The sequence below is a fragment of the Somniosus microcephalus genome, chromosome 23 (genome assembly GCF_052327205.1).
Source record: "Somniosus microcephalus isolate GS21.2 chromosome 23, FLI_Smic_1.0, whole genome shotgun sequence".
NCBI lineage: Eukaryota > Metazoa > Chordata > Chondrichthyes > Squaliformes > Somniosidae > Somniosus > Somniosus microcephalus.
Window position 1 is genome coordinate 71,388,579 of NC_141009.1, and position 27,444 is coordinate 71,416,022.

General features: G+C 55.3%; 1 protein-coding gene across 1 annotated transcript in view; it reads left to right on the plus strand.

Moving 5' to 3' along the window:
- mamdc4 (MAM domain containing 4) overlaps positions 1-27,444 on the plus strand; it is a 365,757-nt gene that overhangs the window by 305,993 nt on the left and 32,320 nt on the right. Inside the window, exons 8-11 of the mRNA XM_085965967.1 lie at positions 2,449-2,539; positions 4,857-5,003; positions 13,688-13,819; positions 19,207-19,334. Coding sequence (XP_085822093.1) covers positions 2,449-2,539; positions 4,857-5,003; positions 13,688-13,819; positions 19,207-19,334 — 498 coding nt within the window. The remainder of the gene's footprint in view (positions 1-2,448; positions 2,540-4,856; positions 5,004-13,687; positions 13,820-19,206; positions 19,335-27,444) is intronic.

Below are 27,444 nucleotides of genomic sequence, written 5' to 3' on the forward strand. Positions count from 1 at the left end.
ATCTCCTCTATAGTCCAGTGTAATCACTGGTACCATCTCCCCTATAGTCCAGTGTAATCACTGGTACCATCTCCCCTATAGTCCAGTGTAATCACTAATACCATCTCCCCTATAGTCCAGTGTAATCACTGGTACCATCTCCCCTATAGTCCAGTGTAATCACTGGTACCATCTCCCCTATAGTCCAGTGTAATCACTGGTACCATCTCCCCTATAGTCCAGTGTAATCACTAATACCATCTCCCCTATAGTCCAGTGTAATCACTGGTACCATCTCCCCTATAGTCCAGTGTAATCACTGGTACCATCTCCCCTATAGTCCAGTGTAATCACTGGTACCATCTCCTCTATAGTCCAGTGTAATCACTGGTACCATCTCCCCTATAGTCCAGTGTAATCACTGGTACCATCTCCCCTATAGTCCAGTGTAATCACTGGTACCATCTCCTCTATAGTCCAGTGTAATCACTGGTACCATCTCCTCTATAGTCCAGTGTAATCACTGGTACCTTCTCCCCTATAGTCCAGTGTAATCACTGGTACCATCTCCTCTATAGTCCAGTGTAATCACTGGTACCATCTCCTCTATAGTCCAGTGTAATCACTGGTACCATCTCCCCTATAGTCCAGTGTAATCACTGGTACCATCTCCTCTATAGTCCAGTGTAATCACTGGTACCATCTCCCCTACAGTCCAGTGTAATCACTGGTACCATCTCCCCTATAGTCCAGTGTAATCACTGGTACCATCTCCTCTATAGTCCAGTGTAATCACTGGTACCATCTCCTCTATAGTCCAGTGTAATCACTGGTACCTTCTCCCCTATAGTCCAGTGTAATCACTGGTACCATCTCCTCTATAGTCCAGTGTAATCACTGGTACCATCTCCTCTATAGTCCAGTGTAATCACTGGTACCATCTCCCCTATAGTCCAGTGTAATCACTGGTACCATCTCCCCTATAGTCCAGTGTAATCACTGGTACCATCGCCCCTATAGTCCAGTGTAATCACTGGTACCATCTCCCCTATAGTCCAGTGTGTTAGGACATTTCCTGCTGTCGCCTATTGTTGAAAACCTGTTCATTTCACTCGTCAACCTAGCAAAAAACTTCCAAAATTTTTTAAAACCTGCTCCTCAGAAACTGCCCGAAACATAGACTTATTACAGGTTTAAGGAAGTGGTAAAGATTGAGATTGCAGTCGGACACAGGCTGTTCATAGCCATCTGCTTACCTTCCCATTGCCTCAGTGAGGTCTCGGAGATCAGGCAGGGACTGTCTTGCACAGTATTCAGAAACTTCCGGCTCGCCAGATCAGATCAGTGCCATCTTCTGCAGTGAGACTTGGCAGTGAAACCTGCACCATAGAGACAGCAGTGTCAGTGACAGTCATGGTCACCACTGCCATCAACTTGACTGCCTCTAGATTTCCTCCAGTCTAGCATGGGGTTCGACTGTAATCCCAGGCCACACACGCATCCAATGGGAGGCTTTGGTTAGCAAGCCAGCACTTTCCCCTCTGCCCCTGATTCCTGGTCTCACTGCCCGGCTGTATGTCTCATAGCACAGGGGGCTGTTGATAATCTCCATGTGGACAACAGGTCCTTGCTGCCTCTCTGCTATCACCACTTGCTGCTCTTCACCTCTGCACTGACACTCACCTGGTGCCATCCCTCGTGGTCAAAACTGCATCCTCCAGGAGCTGTGTAGGTTTGCTGGACCCGGGGAGCGGTGGTGACACTGGCGCAGGGTGCTGTGAGGAGTCGTCTTGCTCAGGACCGCAGTGGTTCTGACAAGCTGCTCTGCCAAGCCTACCATGAGAGATTGGGAACAAATGCTGGCTCTCAGCACTCCTTCAAACGGAGCCTCCACTGTGTGCAGCGTTTGTGTTGGAGCGAAGGAGCTGGATGGTGCGAGACCTCGGCCAGCCGAGTCACCCTCCCCCGCTCCCTCCATTCTCCTACACCACGAGGTTCATGGTGATCTCCTCAAAGGCCTTGTAATTTCATAGCCCTCTTCCATTTGGTGTTACCGGGGTGGGATCGATATTACCGGGATGGGTTCGTTGTTGTCGGGGTGGGATCGATATTACCGGGATTGGTTTGGTGTTGTCGGGGTGGGATCGGTGTTACCGGGGCGTGTTTGGTGTTACCAGGGGAGGGTTCGGTGTTGCCGGGGCGGGTTTGGTGTTACCAGGGGAGGGTTCGGTGTTGCCGGGGCGGGTTTGGTGTTACCAGGGGAGGGTTCGGTGTTGCTGGGGTGGGTTTGGTGTTACCAGGGGAGGGTTCGGTGTTGCCGGGGTGGGTTTGGTGTTACCGGGGGAGGGTTCGGTGTTGCCAGGGCAGGTTTGGTGTTACCGGGGGAGGGTTCAGTGTTACCAGAGTGGGTTCGGTGTTGCCGGGACGGGCTCAGGGTTACCGGGGTCACTGATGGCTCTTTTTCTACAGTTGATCTTTGAAGCGATTGGGGGAGGAGCTGCCGAATCACACATCGCGATCGATGATGTCACGTTCGGGCGCACGGAATGTCCTAAAATGGGTAAGTGAGGTACAACCACCTGATCTAGGCCGTAGGGCATCCTGTCCCCCCCCCCCCGCCACTGCTGGACCCCCCCCCTCACTCACTGCCGGACTCCCCCCCTCACTCACTGCAGGACCCCCCCCTCACTCACTGCCGGACCCCCCCTCACTAACTGCCAGACCCCCCCTCACTGCCGGACCCCCCTCACTGCCGGACCCCCCCTCACTAACTGCCAGACCCCCCCTCACTGCCAGACCCCCCCTCACTGCCGGACCCCCCCTCACTGCCGGACCCCCCCTCACTGCCGGAACCCCCCTCACTGCCGGACCCCCCCTCACTGCTGGACCCCCCCTCACTGCCGGACCCCCCCTCACTGCCGGACCCCCCCTCACTGCCGGACCCCCCCTCACTGCCGGACCCCCCCTCACTGCTGGACCCCCCCTCACTGCCGGACCCCCCTCACTGCCGGACCCCCCTCACTGCCGGACCCCCCCCCACTCACTGCCAGACCCCTCCCTCACTCACTGCCAGACCCCCCCCCTCACTGCCGGACCCCCCCCTCACTGCTGGACCCCCCTCACTGCCAGACCCCCCCTCACTCACTGCCAGACCCTCCCCCCCCTCACTTCCAGACCCTCCCCCCCCCTCACTGCCAGACCCCCCCCTCACTCACTGCCAAACCCCCCCCTCACTGCCAGGAGGGAGCCCTCGACAATGCCCAGAGCTGCAGCTGCTTCAGTTCTGTACGACCCAGTGTTAAACCAGGCATTGAGGTCACTGGGTAACTCTGTACAGTCACACTGTGAGTAACACACACCCTGCTGAACAAAGAGAGCTCTGGAAATTCGGACTGATCCCACCCCAGTTGTCTGGCGCTGTAGCCGGGTCTTTCGTCAGCCATCCCTTCACCACCGGGCGGGGGGTGGGGGCGCGTCCGGTTAGGACCCCAGGTATTCCACCCTTCACGGCTCTTAAAGGGCCCACTCCCGCTGGGAACTGGTGCCGAGGCCCCAGGAGACCGTAACTAGACCTAGGTAGTCGAGGCCAGAGCGGGTCAGCGGACAGGATGGCTCCAGCAGGTGCTGAAGTCCTTTAAGAACATAACAACATAGGAATACGGCCCCTCGAGTCTGCTCCGCCATTCAATAAGATCATGGCTGATCTTCAACCTCATCTCCACTTTCCGTCTCTTTTAACTCTGGTGGGGTTGCCCAGGTGGGGTGACTGTGGGTCACTCCACCTTAAACCAGGGCTATCAGGGCGGGCACTGCTGAATTAACCTTGTACAGGCGACACCCCCCCATCACTCCCCGACATTCCAAACATCCCGTCCCGACAATTGGGGACGCGGCCTACGGCCAGCATTGGGCACAGGTAGGAGTTCACCATGCAAGGCCGGCTGGGCCGGGCAGGAGGCTGAGAATGCCACACACTGAAGGAGAGGCTGGGTGAATTGTCTCGTTTCTCCTTCTGGATGAGCAGAAATTTTCTCCAATTAAATATTGGGAAGACCGAAGCCAATGTCTTTGGTCCCCATCACAAACTCCGTTCCCTAGCCACTGGCTCCATCCCTCTCCCTAACATCTGTCTGAGGCTGAACCACACTGTTCACAACCTTGGTGTCATATTTGACCCTGAAATGAGCTTCCGACCACATATCCGCAGCATAACTGAGACCGCCTATTTCCACCTCCGTAACATCGCCTGTCTCCGCCCTCGCCTCAGCTCATCCGCTGCTGAAACCCTCATCAATGCCTTTGTTACCTCTAGACTTGACTATTCCAGCGCACTCCTGGCTGGCCTCCCACATTCTACCCTACGTAAACTTGAGGTCATCCAAAACTCGACTGCCCGTGTCCTAACTCGCACCAAGTCCCGTTCGCCCATCACCCCCTGTGCTCGCTGACCTACATTGGCTCCCGGTTAAGCAACACCTCGATTTAAAAATTCTCATCCTTGTTTTCAAATCCCTCCATGACCTTGCCCCTCCCTATCTCTGTAATCTCCTCCAGTCCCACAACCTCCGAGATCTCTGCGCTCCTCCAATTCTGGCCTCTTGAACATCCCTAATTTTAATCGCTCCACCATTGGTGGCCGTGCCTTCTGTTGCCTGGGCCCTAAGCTCTGGAATTCCCTCCCTAAACCTCTCCGCCTCTCTATCTCACTTTCCTCTTCTAGGATGACCCTAAAAACCAACCTCGTTGACCCTAATTTCTCCTGATGTGGCTCGGTGTCAAATTTTGTTTTATAACACTCCTGTGAAGCATCTTGGGATGTTTTGCTATGTTAAAGGCAGCGTATAAATACAAGTTGTTGTTGTTGTTGTTGTTCCTAGGAGCCTGTGACTTCGAGCAGGACCTGTGTGGCTGGAAGAACGTCCTGAACCCCAATCACGACACCAAGGACTGGGACTGGAACAGTGGGCAGGCCCCCAGCTACTTCAAAGGGCCAGAGGTGGACAACACGCTGGGGAACGCGCAAGGTGGGTGGGATGGTGGTGTGAGCATCACTGCCAGGGTGCGGTGTGCTGCCTCTCTGTTTACGAGCCGGCGTTCCCGGACCTACAACTCTCGCTCCTGGCCTCTGATCACAACCAAAAGCTGTTTCCCAGAAGGGGACGAGTCTGTGAATGGAAAGCATGGCTGTGCTCTTTCTGCACCAGTCTGTGCCGGGGTCACTGGGGGTCAATCTCAGTCTGTGCCGGGGTCACTGGGGGTCAATCTCAGTCTGTGCCGGGGTCACTGGGGGTCAATCTCAGACTATGCCGGGGTCACTAGGGGTCAATCTCACTCTGTGCCGGGGTCACTGGGGGTCAATCTCAGTCTGTGCCGAGGTCACTAGGGGTCAATCTCAGTCTGTGCTGGGGTCACTAGGGGTCAATCTCAGTCTGTGCCGAGGTCACTAGGGGTCAATCTCAGTCTGTGCCGGGGTCACTGGGGGTCAATCTCAGTCTGTGCCGGGGTCACTAGGGGTCAATCTCACTCTGTGCCGGGGTCACTGGGGGTCAATCTCAGTCTGTGCCGAGGTCACTAGGGGTCAATCTCAGTCTGTGCCGGGGTCACTAGGGGTCAATCTCAGTCTGTGCCGGGGTCACTAGGGGTCAATCTCAGTCTGTGCTGGGGTCACTAGGGGTCAATCTCACTCTGTGCCGGGGTCACTGGGGGTCAATCTCAGTCTGTGCCGGGGTCACTGGGGGTCAATCTCACTCTGTGCCGGGGTCACTGGGGGTCAATCTCACTCTGTGCCGGGGTCACTGGGGGTCAATCTCAGTCTGTGCCGGGGTCACTAGGGGTCAATCTCAGTCTGTGCTGGGGTCACTGGGGGTCAATCTCAGTCTGTGCTGGGGTCACTGGGGGTCAATCTCAGTCTGTGCCGGGGTCACTGGGGGTCAATCTCAGTCTGTGCCGGGGTCACTGGGGGTCAATCTCAGTCTGTGCCGGGGTCACTGGGGGTCAATCTCAGTCTGTGCCGGGGTCACTGGGGGTCAATCTCAGACTATGCCGGGGTCACTGGGGGTCAATCTCAGTCTGTGCCGGGGTCACTGGGGGTCAATCTCAGACTATGCCGGGGTCACTGGAGGTCAATCTCAGTCTGTGCCGGGGTCACTGGGGGTCAATCTCAGTCTGTGCCGGGGTCACTGGGGGTCAATCTCAGTCTGTGCTGGGGTCACTGGGGGTCAATCTCAGTCTGTGCCGGGGTCACTGGGGGTCAATCTCAGTCTGTGCCGGGGTCACTGGGGGTCAATCTCAGTCTGTGCTGGGGTCACTGGGGGTCAATCTCAGTCTGTGCCGGGGTCACTGGGGGTCAATCTCAGTCTGTGCCGGGGTCACTGGGGGTCAATCTCAGTCTGTGCTGGGGTCACTGGGGGTCAATCTCAGTCTGTGCCGGGGTCACTGGGGGTCAATCTCAGTCTGTGCCGGGGTCACTGGGGGTCAATCTCAGTCTGTGCTGGGGTCACTGGGGGTCAATCTCAGACTATGCCGGGGTCACTGGGGGTCAATCTCAGTCTGTGCCGGGGTCACTGGGGGTCATTCAAGGGGTATGGCGGTCTAGAGGTTATGTTACTGGACTAGGAATTCAGAGATCCTGAGATCAGATCCCACCATGGCAGTCTGAGACTTTGAAATAAAAAGCTGGTAGCAGTAAAAGTCACCATGGAGTTGCTGCATTGTTGTTAAAAACCCAACTGAGTCACTGATGTCCTTTAGGGAAATAAACCTGCCGTCCTTACCCAGTCTGGCCTATATATAACTCCAGTCCCACACCAATGTGGTTGACTCTGAACTGTTTAACTGTATGTCTGTGAGTGTGTGTTTGGGTACGTAAGTGTGTTTGAGTGAGTGTATGTTTTAAGTGAGCGTGCATGACTGTGTGAGAGTGAGTGAGTATTTAGGTGGGTGTGTGTGCGTGAGTGATTGTGTTTGGATGAGTGTGAGTGTGAGGACAGGGTGTGAGGACAGGATTGGCCCTCACTGTGATGTCCCACACTCACTGTGGGTGAAGAATGGCCACTGGGGAGGTATGGCACGGCGGACAGTAATTGTGGAACTGGACCCAGCAACAGTCTTCAGCGGCTGGGGGTGGGTGGGGGAGCTGGGCAATAGACAGTGGGTGAGAGAAATAGAGGGGAAGGAAATAGAGGAGAGAGAGAGGAAATGGAAGAGAGAGAGGGATGAAATTGAGGAGAAAGAGCGCAGGATCTTTTTTAAATTATTCGCTCCTGGGATGTGGGCATCGCTGACAAGGCCAGCATTTATTGCCCATCCCTAATTGCCCTTGAAAAGATGGTGGTGAGCCGCCTTCTTGAACCGCTGCAGTCCGTGTGGTGAAGGTGCTCCCACAGTGCTGTTAGGGAGGGAGTTCCAGGATTTTGACCCAGCGACAATGAAGGAACGGCCGATATATTTCGAAGTCAGGATGATGTATGACTTGGAGGGGAACTTGGAGGTGGTGGTGTTCCCATGCGCCTGCTGCCCTTGTCCTTCTAGGTGGTAGAGGTCGCGGGTTTGGGAGGTGCTGCCGAAGAAGCCTTGGCGAGTTGCTGCAGTGCATCTTGTAGATGGTACACACTGTAGTCACGGTGCGCCGGTGGTGGAGGGAGTGAATGTTTAAGGTGGTGGATGGGGTGCCAATCAAGCGGGCTGCTTTGTCCTGGATGGTGTCGAGCTTCTTGAGTGTTGTCAGAGCTGCACTCATCCAGGCAAGTGGAGAGTATTCCATCACACTCCTGATTTGTGCCTTTTAGATGGTGGAAGGGCTTTGGGGAGTCAGGAGGTGAGACACTCACTGCAGAATACCCAGCCTCTGACCTGCTCTTGTTGCCACAGTGCTTATGTGGCTGGTCCAGTTAAGTTTCTGGTCAATGGTGACCCCCATTTCTGGTCAATGGTGGGGGATTCAGTGATGGTAATGCCGTTGCATATCAAGGGGCGGTGGTTAGACTCTCTCTTGTTGGAGATAGTCATTGCCTGGCATTTGTTGGCCACGAATGTAACCTGCCACTTATCAGCCCAAGCCTGAATGTCATACAGGTCTTGCTGCATGCGGGCATGGACTGCTTCATTATCTGAGGCGTTGTGAATGGCACTGAACACTGTGCAGTCATCAGCGAACATCCCTACTTCTGATCTTATGATGGAGGATAATAGAAGAGGGAGGGGAGAAACAGAAGAGAGAAATGCAAAAAGTAGAGAGATGTTAATGACGGAGTGGTGTTGGAGACCAAACCTACAGATGTGGGAGTGAGCTGCTTCATTCCTCATCTCCCTGTAACTCACCCTGGGGTGATGTTGATTGTTGGTCAAATCTTGATCGTTGATCCAGAGACTGATTCATTTTACTGGTTAATTAATAAATCTCCGTAAAGCTAAAGACTGCGGCAGCACTGCCGTCAGAGCAGTCAGTGGTGTCTGTATGGGGCTGTGATGTGACCTCTGTTTGTGTATGTGATATCCGAGTGGTAAGGTCCAATAACTGAGATAAGTGAGACTTCAGGAACCAAAACTTAACTTTTTAATTACACAGGTTAGGAGAGAAACATCTCTTACAGGCTGCCAGCAGAACACTCTATTTCTTACTGCCCGATGCAAAGATGGAGGATAAAACTCTGAGTCATACCCATAATGCAATGTTACCTTAATACTGGTATAATATAATCCCTTAGCATTTGTCTCCATCTGGTGGATAACTTAAGCATTACATCCCAGATTACTATATCCCCCCCCCCTTATGTTTACAATAATTTCTTATCAACATTCTTAAAAAGTCCATAAGGAAACTCCTTTAACGATAGTCCATCCTGAACGAATCTAGCAGGTCGTGATCAATCTCTCTGGTGGCTTGTGAGTCCTTGTTGAACGTCTTACATTCAAGTCCCTGCTTGGTTGTGGTATAGCCACCTGCTGCTCCTGAGCAGTACTCAGAGTATCTGACTCTGCTACGATGGTTTCCTCTTGACTAAGGGGTCCAGGTATAACTGTCTCTGTTCGTGGTGCTGGTACCACCAGTGCATTTGGATAACTGGGGACCAACTTGTCCTCCAACATTTCCTCTGGAACCTCCAGTTCGATCTCCCGTTGTCTGGTCAGTATCTGATCCACATGTCTGCGTACTACCTGACCAGTTCCCAACATGACCGTATATGAAACTGGACCAGTCATTGAGTCTATGACACCAGGAATCCATTTTGGACCATAACTGAAATTCCTGGTAAGGACCGCATCTCCTTCTCCAAAACTGCGGCTCTTTGTCCTTCTGTCATGGTTCTCATTTTGTTTGATTTGTCGGTTTTCCACCTTCATTTTTAGATCTGGGTGAACCAGGTCAAGAGTGGAGTGTAGTCGATGTCCTAACAACAACTCAGCAGGAGAGAGTCCTGTGGTAGATTGAGGTGTTATTCTGTAGCTGAACAGAACTCGTGACACCTTCGCTGCCAAACTCCCTTCCGCACTCTTTTTCATCATCTCCTTAAATGTTTGTACGGCTCTCTCCGCAAGTCCATTTGAAGACGGATGATATGGAGCTGAGGTCACGTGCACTATGCCATTGTTTCTCATGAACTCTTTTGTTTCTGTACTCGCAAAACACATGGCATTGTCACTTACTACGATCTCCGGTATCCCTTGATTACTAAAACTCCTACGCAGGCAGTCTATAGTAACAGTAGATGAAGCAGAATTTACAGGATACACATCCATCCATTTGGAATGTGCATCAATGATTATGAGGAACATCTTTCCCATGAATGGACCCGCATAATCTACATGTAATCTTCTCCATGGTTTATCCAGCCACTCCCAGGGGTGGAGTGGAGCCGCTGCTGGTGCCTTTCTGTGTTCTTGACAAGTGCTGCATGTCTTGACAAGATTTTCTATCTCCTCATCTAGCTTTGGCCACCACAAGTAACTCCTTGCCAAGGCTTTCATACGTGAAACTCCAGGATGACACTGATGTAGTTGCACTAGGATAGACTGTCGTGCTGGCTGTGGAATAATCACTCGAGCTCCCCACAACATGCAACCATCCTGCACACTCAGCTCTGTCTTCCTGACACTGTAAGGTGTGAAATCAGTCCCTTCCGGATGCTGTGGCCAACCCCTCATCACATATTCTCGGACTCTAGACAGTACTGGATCTTTACCAGTCCAAGTCCTTACTTGTTCTGCGGTCACAATTGCCGTGTCCGTGTCCTCCAACATCAAAACTCTGTCCTCTGGAGCTGCACGGATAGGTGTACCTGATAGTGGAAGACAGCTCAAGGCATCTGCGTTCCCATGGTACTTGCCCACCTTGTAAACGATGACATACTCATCTGCCCTCAACGTCACTGCCCACCTCTGGACCCGGGGTGACACCATCTGTGGTACTGCTTTCATTTCATTAAAAAGAGATAGAAGAGGTTTATGATCAGTGCATATGGTGAATTTCCTGCCATATATGTATTTGTGAAACCTCTGTAACCCAAACATTACTGCTAATCCCTCTTTATCTAACTGGGAATAGTTTTTTTCCGCTGGGGTCAGAGTTTGAGACATAAACCCTATTGGTCTTTCTGTTCCATCCCCCATACAGTGTGAAAGAACTGCTCCCACCCCGTAAGGTGAAGCGTCACAAGAGAGAATGATGTCTTTCTCTGCATTGTAGTGAACCAGCACATCTGAGGACAGCATCAGTTTCTTGGACTGTTCAAATGAAACCCCCTGCTCCTCTCCCCACTGCCACTGTGTCTCCTTGCGCAGTAGTTTGTGAAGAGGTGCTAACACTGTTGACAAGTTTGGCAAAAACCTGTTATAGTTTAGCAGTCCCAGGTAAGCTTTTAACTCAGTCACATTTGTAGGATCTGGGGCCTCCTGCAGTGCTTTTACCTTCTACTTGATTGGATGCAGCCCTGTGGCATCCACTCTGTGTCCCAGGAACACGACCTCATTCCCCAGGAAAATACACTTACTCCTCTTGAGCCATAACCCAGCCTTATCCAATCTTTGTAGTACCTCTCTGAGCGCTCAGATGCTCCTGGTCGGTTCTTCCCGTCACCAGAATATCATCCAGATAGATTGAAACATGTGGGATCCCTTGCAGTACACCCTCGATAGTCCTCTGGAAGATAGCTGGACTAGATGAGACACCAAATGGCAAGCGGTTATAGGTAAACAAACCCTTGTGTGTATTTATGGTTACATACTTCTTGGATTCCTCATCTAGTGTAATCTGCAAGTATGCATGACTCATATCCAGCTTCATGAATTTCTTCCCTCCAGCCAGGTTTGCAAAAAGATCCTCAGTTTTAGGAATAGGGTACTGTTCTAGTTTAGACACCCTATTTACAGTCAATTTATAATCTCCACAGATTCTTACCGAATTGTCCGGTTTTAAAACAGGTACAATGGTAGCTGCCCATTCTGAACATTTCACGGGTTCCAGAATGTTCTCTCTCAAACGACGATCAAGCTCAGCCTCTACCTTCTGTTTCATGGCATACGGCACAGGTCGTTGTTTAAAAAACCTTGGCAGTGCCTCCTTGTCGACATAAATCTTAGCTGGGGGGCCATTAAATGTTCCAAGTTCTTCCTTGAACACGTTCTCATGTTCAATCAACACATCTTGCAAAGACAACTGTTTGCCTCCCTCTAGTTGATTTATTGTTCCCCAATCCAATTTAAGTTCTCGTATCCAGCCCCGACCTGACAAGTTTGGTCCAGAACCCGATACTACAACTACAGGTAGCTATTCCACGGTGTCCCTGTGTTGCACAGTTACAATAGCTGTACCCAATGTTGCCATTCGTTCACCGGTATAGGTTTTAAGCTTCATAGAGCAAGACTTTAACTCTGGAACTTTTGCACGGTTCCACAATTTTGAGTATTCCTCCCTGTTCATTATGGTAACGCCACATCCAGTATCCACCTCAAAGTTCACCTTAGTGTCATTTACTATCAGTTGCAAAGTGATAGGATCCACTTTAGGAATGTCCTCTACCATACTATGCATTATGAACATGTCGTCTTCTTTCTCAGCTTCTCCACTGATGTGATGTGCTCCCTGTTTTTTCACTTCTCTTCCTAGGTTTTGCTTTTCTCCCCCTTTAGGTTTGTATACCTCCAGGGTAGCTTTTGCTCTGCATGCACGTTTTATGTGTCCTTTTTTCCCACACTTATGGCACTTTTCCTCCAGAAACCTGCATTCCCTTGCCAGGTGATCGCCATTGCATCTATAACATGCCTTTACATGCTCACGTTGTGGTTTCTGACGCATGTTTAACTTGTGCACAATAACCTGACCTGCAACTTGCCTCGTAGTAGCCCAGTCTGAACCTTGTATTTCTTTTACATCACGGTTAGCTGTCTCTATGGCTTGAGCAAGTTCCAACGCTTTTTCATACGTAAGCCCAGTCTCGGATAATAATCTCCTCTGCATTCGAGCATCCATTATCCCGCAAACAAGCCTATCTCTCAGCATGTCTTTCAAACTGTTCCCGTAATTGCAATCGTGTGCCAGTTTTCTCAACACCGCTACATAATCCAATATAGTCTCTCCCGGTTTCCTGTTCCGTGAATTAAATTTGAAACGCTGTACAATCTCACTCGGTCTGAGATTGAAATGTTCCTTTAGCAAGTCCACTAATTCAGCAAATGGTCTGTCACCAGGCTTTGCAGGACTGCATAAGTTTCTCAATAAACTATACGTCAGACTTCCCACGGAAGTGAGCAAAATAGCTCTCCTTTTCCCGACATCAACTATATCATTTGCTACAAAGAAATGCTCCAGCAACTCATAGTATTCGCTCCAGAGTTGTGTTTGAACATCAAAAGCAGACATCTGTCCTTCCATAGCTGCCATGATTTCTTGCTTCAGTGCTTTTCTTTTATTTTCCCTTCCTCAAGTTGAGTTCTGTTTATTCTCATCGCCAAATGTGATATCCAAGTGGTAAGGTCCAATAACTGAGATAAGTGAGACTTCAGGAACCAAAACTTAACTTTTTAATTACACAGGTTAGGAGAGAAACATCTCTTACAGGCTGCCAGCAGAACACTCTATTTCCTACTGCCCAATGCAAAGATGGAGGATAAAACTCTGAGTCATACCCATAATGCAATGTTACCTTAATACTGGTATAATATAATCCCTTAGCATTTGTCTCCATCTGGTGGATAACTTAAGCATTGCATCCCAGATTACTACAGTGTGTAAGTGTTAGCCGTGGCTCAGTGGGTAGCACACTTGCCTCTGAGCCAGTGAGTTGTGGGTTCGAGTCCCACTCCAGAGAATTGAGCCCATAATCCAGGCAGACACTCCCAGTGCAGTGCTGAGGGAGTACTGCACTGTCCGAGGTGCCGTCTTTCGGATGAGACGTTAAACCGAGGCCCCGTCTGCTCTCTCAGGTGGACGTAAAAAATCCCACGGCACAATTTCGAAGAAGAGCAGGGGAGTTATCCCTGGTGTCCTGGGGCCAATGTTTATCCCTCAATCAGCATAACAAAAACAGATGATCTGGTCATTACCACATTGCTGTTTGTGGGAGCTTGCTGTGCGCAAATTGGCTGCCCATTGCCTACATTACAACAGTGACTCCACTTCAAAAGATGTTCATTTGGTTGTGAAGTGTTTTGGGATGTCCTGAGGATGTGAAAGGTGCTATATAAATGCAAGTCTTTCTTTCTTTCTTTCTAGGTCACTACATGTTTGTGGACATTGAGGCCCTGAGTGTTGCTGACACAGCCTGGCTCCTGAGTGAACACTTCCCCCTGACCAAGGGCTCCTGCCTCAAATTCTATTACAACATCAACATGGCCACACAGCAGAGTGAGTTCCCTGCGCGCTGCCTGTGTCAGTGAGTCTGGATCTCACAGCCCAAACACTCGGCTTTACAGAAAGCAAAAGCCCACAGACACTGGGACATCGGAAATAAAACCAGCAGATGCTGGAAACGCTCGGCGGCTCAGGCATCCTGTGTGGATAGAGGAAGGCAGGGTTTACCTTTCAGGCCAATGACTTCGTCAGAACCAGTCCTGAAACAAGGGCCCAGAAATTCGGGTCTCCACGGGTGAATACGCACGGGGTACTCACCCGTAGGCCCAACGGAAGTGCCGGTTTCGTGCATGCACTGCGCATACGCGGGAAACCGGCACTTCCATTCCCTTAAAGGAAAGGGTTCAGAGGTGGAACGCGTGCGCCGGAGAGGCAGTCTGTTTTTAACAAGGTAAGTGGTGAATTAATTAAAATTAAAACATTTTTTCCACAGGTTTATTATTTTTAAATACTTTAAAAAAAGGTAAGTTTATTTTTAGCCCCATTAGAAAATGTAATTAATGTTTTCAGAAATTTAAATTGTTTAAAATAGATATTTTATGTAATTTATAGTTATTTTAAAAATGTGATTTAAAAAAAAAATGTATTTGAAGTTTTAGTGATGTTTTGGGGCTTATAGTATTTATAGGTTTGACAGGTCTTCCTGCCAACTTTATGAATGGGCATTCCCTGCTACCATTGGCTCTCCATGGCCCACGTGATCCCAGGGGACGCATCGAACTAACTGCGCCCCTGGGATACGCGAGCACTGCGCGCCGGCAGCTGGAGCAGGCCCAGGATCGGAATCCCACGCGGGCCCACAGCTCAACGGCCGGCGCACTAGGTAAATGCAGGTCGGGGGCTTGCACCCGCGGGAAGCCCCCGACCCGAATTTCTGGGCCATTAACCCCACCATTCCCTCCGCACAGACACGGACTGACCTGCTGCGCGCTTCCAGCATTCAACTCTGGCTGGACATATTCCTGGAGGTGTGATCACATGACCTTCAACCGCCCCCGCCCCCAGGCCCCGCCATTAGTGCGCCATCCTGCCCCCAGGCCCCGCCCCACCCCCAGGCCCCACCATTGGTGGGCCAGCCCGTCCCGCCTTCCCACGGCCAATCGGAAAGCGAGCAAACTCTTTGCTATCCGATTGGATGATTTCTGACTGTCAGTCAAACACCTTTTTCTCCATCTCAGATATTTTTAGAACTAATAACCAAAGTGTTCACACATTCTTTTTTAAATACAGTTTTTTTACCCTCCCAGTGATTTTTCCCCCGGAGTTGCTGCCAACCTTTTCCTGGAGATTAATCTTTAACTCCCAGAGGGTGGGCCAGGCCGCCCAACATCACGGCCTGTCCCCTGACCGATGTTCAGATCACAGCCTGTCCCCTGACCGATGCTCAGTGCCCAGTGCCTGAGAGGCTCTGCCGAGACAAACCTATACCTGAGCACACGCTGAGATACCTGCAGCACTGTGCGAGATACCCCACCCACTGCAGCTCAGTGTGGGGAACTGCAAGCTCATCCACTTTACATCCGAGAAAGACAAACTGCAATATGTTCGATAGCAAAATACTGCGGATGCTGGAAATCCGAAATAACAACAGAAAATGCTGGAAATACTCAGCAGGCCAGGCAACATCCGTGGAGAGAGAAATAGAGTCAACGTTTCGGGTCGAAACCCTTCGTCAAGACTGAAAAAGCACAGGAAATGAAACCGATTAAAAGGCCAGTTAGGGGGCTGGGAAATGGGGATATGTTCCAAATGGCGACAGACTGGGAACTGTGGAGGAGCAAAGGTACAGAAATCAGTGACAGCGAGTGGACAGGTACAAAAATAATCAAAAAGGCGAATGGAATGTTGGCCTTTGTCTCGGGGGCCGGGATACAAAGGGGTGAAGTGATGTTCCAGCTGTTCAGAGCTCTGGTCAGACCCCATCTGGACACTGGGTTCAGTTCTGGGCCCCGGACCTCAGTGAGAGTCAGTGGCTGTGGAACTGTACCCCAGTGAGAGTCAGTGTCTGTGGAACTGTACCCCAGCGAGAGTCAGTGCCTGTGGAACTGTACCCCAGCGAGATCAGTGCCTGTGGAACTGTACCCCAGTGAGAGTCAGTGTCTGTGGAACTGTACCCCAGCGAGAGTCAGTGCCTGTGGAACTGTACCCCAGTGAGAGTCAGTGTCTGTGGAACTGTACCCCAGTGAGAGTCAGTGCCTGTGGAACTGTACCCCAGTGAGAGTCAGTGCCTGTGGAACTGTACCCCAGCGAGAGTCAGTGTCTGTGGAACTGTACCCCAGTGAGAGTCAGTGTCTGTGGAACTGTACCCCAGCGAGAGTCAGTGCCGGTGGAACTGTACCCCAGTGAGAGTCAGTGTCTGTGGAACTGTACCCCAGCGAGAGTCAGTGCCGGTGGAACTGTACCCCAGTGAGAGTCAGTGTCTGTGGAACTGTACCCCAGTGAGAGTCAGTGCCTGTGGAACTGTACCCCAGTGAGAGTCAGTGTCTGTGGAACTGTACCCCAGCGAGAGTCAGTGCCGGTGGAACTGTACCCCAGTGAGAGTCAGTGTCTGTGGAACTGTACCCCAGTGAGAGTCAGTGCCTGTGGAACTGTACCCCAGTGAGAGTCAGTGTCTGTGGAACTGTACCCCAGTGAGAGTCAGTGTCTGTGGAACTGTACCCCAGTGAGAGTCAGTGCCTGTGGAACTGTACCCCAGCGAGAGTCAGTGTCTGTGGAACTGTACCCCAGTGAGAGTCAGTGTCTGTGGAACTGTACCCCAGCGAGAGTCAGTGCCGGTGGAACTGTACCCCAGTGAGAGTCAGTGCCTGTGGAACTGTACCCCAGTGAGAGTCAGTGCCGGTGGAACTGTACCCCAGCGAGAGTCAGTGCCGGTGGAACTGTACCCCAGTGAGAGTCAGTGTCTGTGGAACTGTACCCCAGCGAGAGTCAGTGCCGGTGGAACTGTACCCCAGTGAGAGTCAGTGTCTGTGGAACTGTACCCCAGTGAGAGTCAGTGCCTGTGGAACTGTACCCCAGTGAGAGTCAGTGTCTGTGGAACTGTACCCCAGTGAGAGTCAGTGCCTGTGGAACTGTACCCCAGCGAGAGTCAGTGTCTGTGGAACTGTACCCCAGTGAGAGTCAGTGTCTGTGGAACTGTACCCCAGTGAGAGTCAGTGTCTGTGGAACTGTACCCCAGTGAGAGTCAGTGCCTGTGGAACTGTACCCCAGTGAGAGTCAGTGTCTGTGGAACTGTACCCCAGTGAGAGTCAGTGTATGTAGAACTGTACCCCATTGAGAGTCAGTGCCTGTGGAACTGTACCCCAGTGAAAGTCAGTGTCTGTGGAACTGTACCCCAGCGAGAGTCAGTGTCTGTGGCACTGTACCCAAGTGGGAGTCAGTGTCTGTGGAACTGTACCCCAGTGAGAGTCAGTGTCTGTGGAACTTTACCCCAGTGAGAGTCAGTGTCTGTGGAACTGTATCCGAGTGAGAGTCAGTGTCTGTGGAACTGTACCCCAGTGAGAGTCAGTGTCTGTGGAACTGTACCCCAGTGAGAGTCAGTGTCTGTGGAACTGTACCCCAGTGAGAGTCAGTGTCTGTGGAACTGTACCCCAGTGAGAGTCAGTGTCTGTGGAACTGTACCCCAGTGAGAGTCAGTGTCTGTGGAACTGTACCCCAGTGAGAGTCAGTGTCTGTGGAACTGTACCCCAGTGAGAGTCAGTGTCTGTGGAACTGTACCCCAGTGAGAGTCCGTGTCTGTGGAACTGTACCCCAGTGAGAGTCAGTGTCTGTGGAACTGTACCCCAGTGAGAGTCAGTGTCTGTGGAACTGTACCCCAGTGAGAGTCAGTGCCTGTGGAACTGTACCCCAGCGAGAGTCAGTGTCTGTGGAACTGTACCCCAGTGAGAGTCAGTGTCTGTGGAACTGTACCCCAGCGAGAGTCAGTGCCGGTGGAACTGTACCCCAGTGAGAGTCAGTGCCTGTGGAACTGTACCCCAGTGAGAGTCAGTGCCGGTGGAACTGTACCCCAGCGAGAGTCAGTGCCGGTGGAACTGTACCCCAGTGAGAGTCAGTGTCTGTGGAACTGTACCCCAGCGAGAGTCAGTGCCGGTGGAACTGTACCCCAGTGAGAGTCAGTGTCTGTGGAACTGTACCCCAGTGAGAGTCAGTGCCTGTGGAACTGTACCCCAGTGAGAGTCAGTGTCTGTGGAACTGTACCCCAGTGAGAGTCAGTGCCTGTGGAACTGTACCCCAGCGAGAGTCAGTGTCTGTGGAACTGTACCCCAGTGAGAGTCAGTGTCTGTGGAACTGTACCCCAGTGAGAGTCAGTGTCTGTGGAACTGTACCCCAGTGAGAGTCAGTGCCTGTGGAACTGTACCCCAGTGAGAGTCAGTGTCTGTGGAACTGTACCCCAGTGAGAGTCAGTGTATGTAGAACTGTACCCCATTGAGAGTCAGTGCTTGTGGAACTGTACCCCAGTGAAAGTCAGTGTCTGTGGAACTGTACCCCAGCGAGAGTCAGTGTCTGTGGCACTGTACCCAAGTGGGAGTCAGTGTCTGTGGAACTGTACCCCAGTGAGAGTCAGTGTCTGTGGAACTTTACCCCAGTGAGAGTCAGTGTCTGTGGAACTGTATCCGAGTGAGAGTCAGTGTCTGTGGAACTGTACCCCAGTGAGAGTCAGTGTCTGTGGAACTGTACCCCAGTGAGAGTCAGTGTCTGTGGAACTGTACCCCAGTGAGAGTCAGTGTCTGTGGAACTGTACCCCAGTGAGAGTCAGTGTCTGTGGAACTGTACCCCAGTGAGAGTCAGTGTCTGTGGAACTGTACCCCAGTGAGAGTCAGTGTCTGTGGAACTGTACCCCAGTGAGAGTCAGTGTCTGTGGAACTGTACCCCAGTGAGAGTCCGTGTCTGTGGAACTGTACCCCAGTGAGAGTCAGTGTCTGTGGAACTGTATCCCAGTGAGAGTCAGTGTCTGTGGAACTGTACCCCAGTGAGAGTCAGTGTCTGTGGAACTGTACCCCAGTGAGAGTCAGTGTCTGTGGAACTGTACCCCAGTGAGAGTCAGTGTCAGTGGAACTGTACCCCAGTGAGAGTCAGTGTCTGTGGAACTGTACCCCAGCGAGAGTCAGTGCCGGTGGAACTGTACCCCAGTGAGAGTCAGTGTCTGTGGAACTGTACCCCAGTGAGAGGCAGTTTCTGTGGAACGATTCCCCAGTGAGAGTCAGTGTCTGTGGAACTGTACCCCAGTAGTTTAAGGAGTGGAGAGGGAAAGCAACATTCAGTTTCTGCTGATTTGCTTGTTGCAGCTCCGTCAGGGGTCAGTAATCTATTTGGAGCCAGCTTGTCCGGACATGAGCTCCACACCCCTCCCGTTTGATGAGCTCTCCTGTCTGAATTGTTTGCAGTGAACGTGGCCCTGAAGGTTTTTCTATACCACACTGATGAGCCGTTTGGGATCTGGGAGGCCAAGGATTCCCAGAGTAAGGAATGGCGAGCTGTCAACATCACCGTGGAGAGTCCGGCAGAATTCCAGGTCAGTCCAGGTTTACCCGCCTCTATAACCAGTTTAAAATCAACTTCTTCACAGAACAATCCCACCCTCTCCCCATCTCCCCAACCCCACCTACCCACCCTCTCCCCATCTCCCCAACCCCACCTACCCACCCTCTCCCCATCTCCCCAACCCCACCTACCCACCCTCTCCCCGTACCCCCAACCCCACCTACCCACCCTCTCCCCATCTCCCCAACCCCACCTACCCACCCTCTCCCCACATCCCCAACCTCACCTACCCACCCTCTCCCCATCTCCCCAACCCCACCTACCCACCCTCTCCCCATCTCCCCAACCCCACCTACCCACCCTCTCCCCACATCCCCAGCCCCACCTACCCAACCTCACCCCACAACCCCAACCCCACCTACCCACCCTCTCCCCATCTCCCCAACCCCATCGACCCACCCTCTCCCCACATCCCCAACCCCACCTACCCACCCTCTCCCCACATCCCCAACCCCACCTACCCACCCTCTCCCCACATCCCCAACCCCACCTACCCATCCTCTCCCCACATCCCCAACACCACCTACCCACCCTCTCCCCATCTCCCCAATCCCACCTACCCACCCTCTCCCCGTCTCCCCAACCCCACTGACCCACCCTCTCCCCATCTCCCCAACCCCACCGACCCACCCTCTCCCCATCTCCCCAACCCCACCTACCCACCCTCTCCCCATCTCCCCAACCCCACCTACCCACCCTCTCCCCATCTCCCCAACCCCACCAACCCACCCTCTCCCCATATCCCCAACCCCACTTACCCACCCTCTCCCCATCTCCCCAATCCCACCTACCCACCCTCTCCCCATCTCCCCAACCCCACCTACCCACCCTCTCCCCATCCCCAACCCCACCTACCCACCCTCTCCCCATCTCCCCAACCCCACCTACCCACCCTCTCCCCGTACCCCCAACCCCACCTATCCACCCTCGCCCCATCTCCCCAACCCCACCTACCCACCCTCTCCCCATCTCCCCAATCCCACCAACCCACCCTCTCCCCGTCTCCCCAACCCCACTGACCCACCCTCTCCCCATCTCCCCAACCCCACCGACCCACCCTCTCCCCATCTCCCCAACCCCACCTACCCACCATCTCCCCAACCCCACCTACCCACCCTCTCCCCATCTCCCCAACCCCACCTACCCACCCTCTCCCCATCTCCCCAACCCCACCAACCCACCCTCTCCCCATATCCCCAAACCCACTTACCCACCCTCTCCCCATCTCCACAATCCCACCTACCCACCCTCTCCCCATCTCCCCAACCCCACCTACCCACCCTCTCCCCATCCCCAACCCCACCTACCCACCATCTCCCCATCTCCCCAACCCCACCTACCCACCCTCTCCCCGTACCCCCAACCCCACCTATCCACCCTCGCCCCATCTCCCCAACCCCACCTACCCACCCTCTCCCCATCTCCCCAACCCCACCGACCCACCCTCTCCCCACATCCCCAACCCCACCTACCCACCCTCTCCCCACATCCCCAGCCCCACCTACCCACCCTCTCCCCACATCCCCAACCCCACCCTCTCCCCATCTCCCCAACCCCACCGACCCACCCTCTCCCCACATCCCCAACCCCACCTACCCACCCTCTCCCCATCTCCCCAATCCCACCTACCCACCCTCTCCCCATCTCCCCAACCCCACCTACCCACTCTCTCCCCATCTTCCCAACCCCACCTACCCACCCTCTCCCCGTCTCCCCAACCCCACCTACCCACCCTCTCCCCGTCTCCCCAACCCCACCTACCCACCCTCTCCCCGTATCCCCAACCCCACCTACCCACCCTCTCCCCATCTCCCCAATCCCACCTACCCACCCTCTCCCCATCTCCCCAACCCCACCTACCCACCCTCTCCCCATCTCCCCAACCCCACCTACCCACCCTCTCCCCATCTCCCCAACCCCACCTACCCACCCTCTCCCCGTATCCCCACCCCCACCTACCCACCCTCTCCCCATCTCCCCAACCCCACCTACCCACCCTCTCCCCATCTCCCCAACCCCACCTACCCACCCTCTCCCCATCTCCCCAACCCCACCTACCCACCCTCTCCCCATCTCCCCAACCCCACCTACCCACCCTCTCCCCATCTCACCAACCCCACCTACCCACCCTCTCCCCATCTCCCCAACCCCACCTACCCACCCTCTCCCCATCTCCCCAACCCCACCTACCCACCCTCTCCCCATCTCCCCAACCCCACCTACCCACCCTCTCGCCGTATCCCCACCCCCACCTACCCACCCTCTCCCCATCTCCCCACCCCCACCTACCCACCCTCTCCCCATCTCCCCAACCCCACCTACCCACCCTCTCCCCGTATCCCCAACCCCACCTACCCACCCTCTCCCCATCTCCCCACCCCCACCTACCCACCCTCTCCCCATCTCCCCACCCCCACCTACCCACCCTCTCCCCGTATCCCCAACCCCACCTACCCACCCTCTCCCCATCTCCCCAACCCCACCTACCCACCCTCTCCCCATCTCCCCACCCCACCGACCCACCCTCTCCCCACATCCCCAACCCCACCTACCCACCCTCTCCCCATCTCCCCAACCCCACCTACCCACCCTCTCCCCATCTCCCCAACCCCACCGACCCACCCTCTCCCCATCTCCCCAACCCCACCTACGCACCCTCTCCCCATCTCCCCAACCCCACCTACCCACCCTCTCCCCATCTCCCCACCCCCACCTACCCACCCTCTCCCCCTCTCCCCAACCCCACCTACCCACCCTCTCCCCATCTCCCCAACCCCACCTACCCACCCTCTCCCCATCTCCCCAACCCCACCTACCCACCCTCTCCCCATCTCCCCACCCCCACCTACCCACCCTCTCCCCGTCTCCCCAACCCCACCTACCCACCCTCTCCCCATCTCCCCACCCCCACCTACCCACCCTCTACCCCTCTCCCCACCCCCACCGACCCACCCTCTCCCCATCTCCCCAACCCCACCTACCCACCCTCTCCCCCTCTCCCCACCCCCACCTACCCACCCTCTCCCCATCTCCCCACCCCCACCTACCCACCCTCTCCCCATCTCCCCACCCCCACCTACCCACCCTCTCCCCATCTCCCCAACCCCACCTACCCACCCTCTCCCCATCTCCCCAACCCCACCGACCCACCCTCTCCCCATCTCCCCAACCCCACCTACCCACCCTCTCCCCATCTCCCCAACCCCACCTACCCACCCTCTCCCCGTCTCCCCAACCCCACCGACACACACTCTCCCCGTCTCCCCACCCCCACCTACCCACCCTCTCCCCATCTCCCCAACACCACCTACCCACCCTCTCCCCATCTCCCCAACCCCACCTACCCACCCTCTCCCCATCTCCCCACCCCCACCTACCCACCCTCTCCCCATCTCCCCAACCCCACCGACCCACCCTCTCCCCATCTCCCCAACCCCACCGACCCACCCTCTCCCCATCTCCCCACCCCCACCTACCCACCCTCTCCCCGTCTCCCCAACCCCACCTACCCACCCTCTCCCCATCTCCCCACCCCCACCTACCCACCCTCTCCCCCTCTCCCCACCCCCACCGACCCACCCTCTCCCCATCTCCCCAACCCCACCTACCCACCCTCTCCCCCTCTCCCCACCCCCACCTACCCACCCTCTCCCCATCTCCCCACCACCACCTACCCACCCTCTCCCCATCTCCCCACCCCCACCTACCCACCCTCTCCCCGTATCCCCAACCCCACCTACCCACCCTCTCCCCATCTCCCCAACCCCACCTACCCACCCTCTCCCCATCTCCCCACCCCCACCGACCCACCCTCTCCCCACATCCCCAACCCCACCTACCCACCCTCTCCCCATCTCCCCAACCCCACCTACCCACCCTCTCCCCATCTCCCCAACCCCACCGACCCACCCTCTCCCCATCTCCCCAACCCCACCTACCCACCCTCTCCCCATCTCCCCAACCCCACCTACCCACCCTCTCCCCATCTCCCCACCTACCCACCCTCTCCACGTCTCCCCAACCCCACCTACCCACCCTCTCCCCATCTCCCCAACCCCACCTACCCACCCTCTCCCCGTCTCCCCAACCCCACCTACCCACCCTCTCCCCATCTCCCCAACCCCACCTACCCACCCTCTCCCCATCTCCCCAACCCCACCGACCCACCCTCTCCCCATCTCCCCAACCCCACCTACCCACCCTCTCCCCATCTCCCCACCCCCACCGACCCACCCTCTCCCCACATCCCCAACCCCACCTACCTACCCTCTCCCCATCTACCCAACCCCACCTACCCACCCTCTCCCCATCTCCCCAACCCCACCGACCCACCCTTTCCCCATCTCCCCAACCCCACCTACCCACCCTCTCCCCATCTCCCCACCCCCACCTACCCACCCTCTCCCCGTATCCCCAACCCCACCTACCCACCCTCTCCCCATCTCCCCAACCCCACCTACCCACCCTCTCCCCATCTCCCCAACCCCACCTACCCACCCTCTCCCCATCTCCCCAACCCCACCAACCCACCCTCTCCCCACATCCCCAACCCCACCTACCCACCCTCTCCCCATCTCCCCAACCCCACCTACCCACCCTCTCCCCATCTCCCCAACCCGACCGACCCACCCTCTCCCCATCTCCCCAACCCCACCTACCCACCCTCTCCCCATCTCCCCAACCCCACCTACCCACCCTCTCCCCATCTCCCCACCCCCACCTACCCACCCTCTCCACGTCTCCCCAACCCCACCTACCCACCCTCTCCCCATCTCCCCACCCCCACCTACCCACCCTCTCCACAGCTCCCCACCCCCACCTACCCACCCTCTCCCCGTATCCCCAACCCCACCTACCCACCCTCTCCCCATCTCCCCAACCCCACCTACCCACCCTCTCCCCATCTCCCCACCCCCACCGACCCACCCTCTCCCCACATCCCCAACCCCACCTACCCACCCTCTCCCCATCTCCCCAACCCCACCTACCCACCCTCTCCCCATCTCCCCAACCCCACCTACCCCCCCTCTCCCCATCTCCCCTACCCCACCTACCCACCCTCTCCCCGTCTCCCCAACCCCACCTACCCACCCTCTCCCCATCTCCCCAACCCCACCTACCCACCCTCTCCCCATCTCCCCAACCCCACCGACCCACCCTCTCCCCATCTCCCCAACCCCACCTACCCACCCTCTCCCCATCTCCCCACCCCCACCGACCCACCCTCTCCCCACATCCCCAACCCCACCTACCTACCCTCTCCCCATCTACCCAACCCCACCTACCCACCCTCTCCCCTTCTCCCCAACCCCACCGACCCACCCTTTCCCCATCTCCCCAACCCCACCTACCCACCCTCTCCCCATCTCCCCAACCCCACCTACCCACCCTCTCCCCATCTCCCCACCCCCACCTACCCACCCTCTCCACGTCTCCCCAACCCCACCTACCCACCCTCTCCCCATCTCCCCACCCCCACCTACCCACCCTCTCCCCATCTCCCCACCCCACCTACCCACCCTCTCCCCGTATCCCCAACCCCACCTACCCACCCTCTCCCCATCTCCCCAACCCCACCTACCCACCCTCTCCCCATCTCCCCACCCCCACCGACCCACCCTCTCCCCACATCCCCAACCCCACCTACCCACCCTCTCCCCATCTCCCCAACCCCACCTACCCACCCTCTCCCCATCTCCCCAACCCCACCGACCCACCCTCTCCCCATCTCCCCAACCCCACCTACCCACCCTCTCCCCATCTCCCCAACCCCACCTACCCACCCTCTCCCCATCTCCCCAACCCCACCTACCCACCCTCTCCCCATCTCCCCAACCCCACCTACCCACCCTCTCCCCATCCCCAACCCCACCGACCCACCCTCTCCCCATCTCCCCAACCCCACCTACCCACCCTCTCCCCATCTCCCCAACCCCACCGACCCACCCTCTCCCCATCTCCCCAACCCCACCTACCCACCCTCTCCCCATCTCCCCAACCCCACCTACCCACCCTCTCCCCATCTCCCCAACCCCACCTACCCACCCTCTCCCCATCTCCCCAACCCCACCGACCCACCCTCTCCCCATCTCCCCAACCCCACCTACCCACCCTCTCCCCATCTCCCCAACCCCACCTACCCACCCTCTCCCCATCTCCCCAACCCCACCTACCCACCCTCTCCCCATCCCCAACCCCACCGACCCACCCTCTCCCCATCTCCCCAACCCCACCGACCCACCCTCTCCCCATCTCCCCAACCCCACCGACCCACCCTCTCCCCGTACCCCCAACCCCACCTACCCACCCTCTCCCCATCTCCCCACCCCCACCGACCCACCCTCTCCCCACATCCCCAACCCCACCTACCCACCCTCTCCCCATCTCCCCAACCCCACCTACCCACCCTCTCCCCATCTCCCCAACCCGACCGACCCACCCTCTCCCCATCTCCCCAACCCCACCGACCCACCCTCTCCCCATCTCCCCACCCCCACCTACCCACCCTCTCCCCGTATTCCCAACCCCACCTACCCACCCTCTCCCCATCTCCCCAACCCCACCTACCCACCCTCTCCCCGTCTCCCCAACCCCACCTACCCACCCTCTCCCCATCTCCCCAACCCCACCTACCCACCCTCTCCCCATCTCCCCAACCCCACCTACCCACCCTCTCCCCCTCTCCCCAACCCCACCTACCCACCCTCTCCCCGTCTCCCCACCCCCACCGACCCACCCTCTCCCCATCTCCCCACCCCCACCTACCCACCCTCTCCCCATCTCCCCAACCCCACCGACCCACCCTCTCCCCGTCTCCCCAACCCCACCTACCCACCGTCTCCCCATCTCCCCAACCCCACCGACCCACCCTCTCCCCATCTCCCCAACCCCACCTACCCACCCTCTCCCCATCTCCCCAACCCCACCTACCCACCCTCTCCCCATCTCCCCAACCCCACCTACCCACCCTCTCCCCATCTCCCCAACCCCACCGACCCACCCTCTCCCCATCTCCCCAACCCCACCTACCCACCCTCTCCCCATATTCCCAACCCCACCGACCCACCCTCTCCCCGTACCCCCACCCCCACCTACTGTATCGTTCCTTCGTTACAACAGTGATTACACTTCACAGACCCTCTCATTGGCTGTTTCACAGACCCTCTCATTGGCTGTTTCACAGACCCTCTCATTGGCTGTTTCACAGACCCTCTCATTGGCTGTAAAGCACTTCGGGATCATGAGGTTGTGAAAGGCGCTGTAGAAACACAAGTTCATTCATTCTTTACGCATTTTCTCACCATAAGAATGATGAACGATGCAGCCAACAAAGTAGACTACAAGTAACGGACGGCATAATGAAGCTGTACAGACCATGCCTTGAGTATTGGAGTACTGGGTTACTGGAGTACTGGAGTACCGGGTTACTGGAGTACCTGGTTACTGGAGTACCGATTGAAATAAAGAGTAGATTGCCTTTCAAAAGCTAGGCTTTATTAACCTTAAAAAACCAGCAAGTACATGTTGAGCACCCAGTCTCAACCACTGTAGAAAACTGAATTTAAGATGGCCACCACAGGTCACATGGAATCAACTAACCAATAAGTTTACAGCATATATCTCAAGGCAGGAAAACAGGCAACCAATTACAATGCTTCTTATAAAACAAGAATAATCACCACATTCACCCCTCCTTTTAAAATATACTTCAACCTAGGTAGCCTTTACAGTTTACAATTAGTTATTTATGACTAGAGCAATACATGTATAATGCCTTCAACAATTTTAAAATTTTACTATTAATTTATTAATTATTTTAAAAGTCCATTTTTAATCGGTCGACCGGATATCTTGTTCGTGTCGACCTTCTTAGCCTTGGTGGAGTTCCTTGCCCTCCCACACCAGGAGACACAGAAATATCTTCTGCAGGGAGGCTATCAATATCCCGATTATCAACGGTTTCCGGATTGGAAGTCCCATTAGAAGGTAGACTGGGAGGGTCATGAACATCCATCGGGGGCAGACTAAGAGAATTGTAAGTGTCTGCAATAGGATTGGAAATGTTCGTAATATCTGTGACG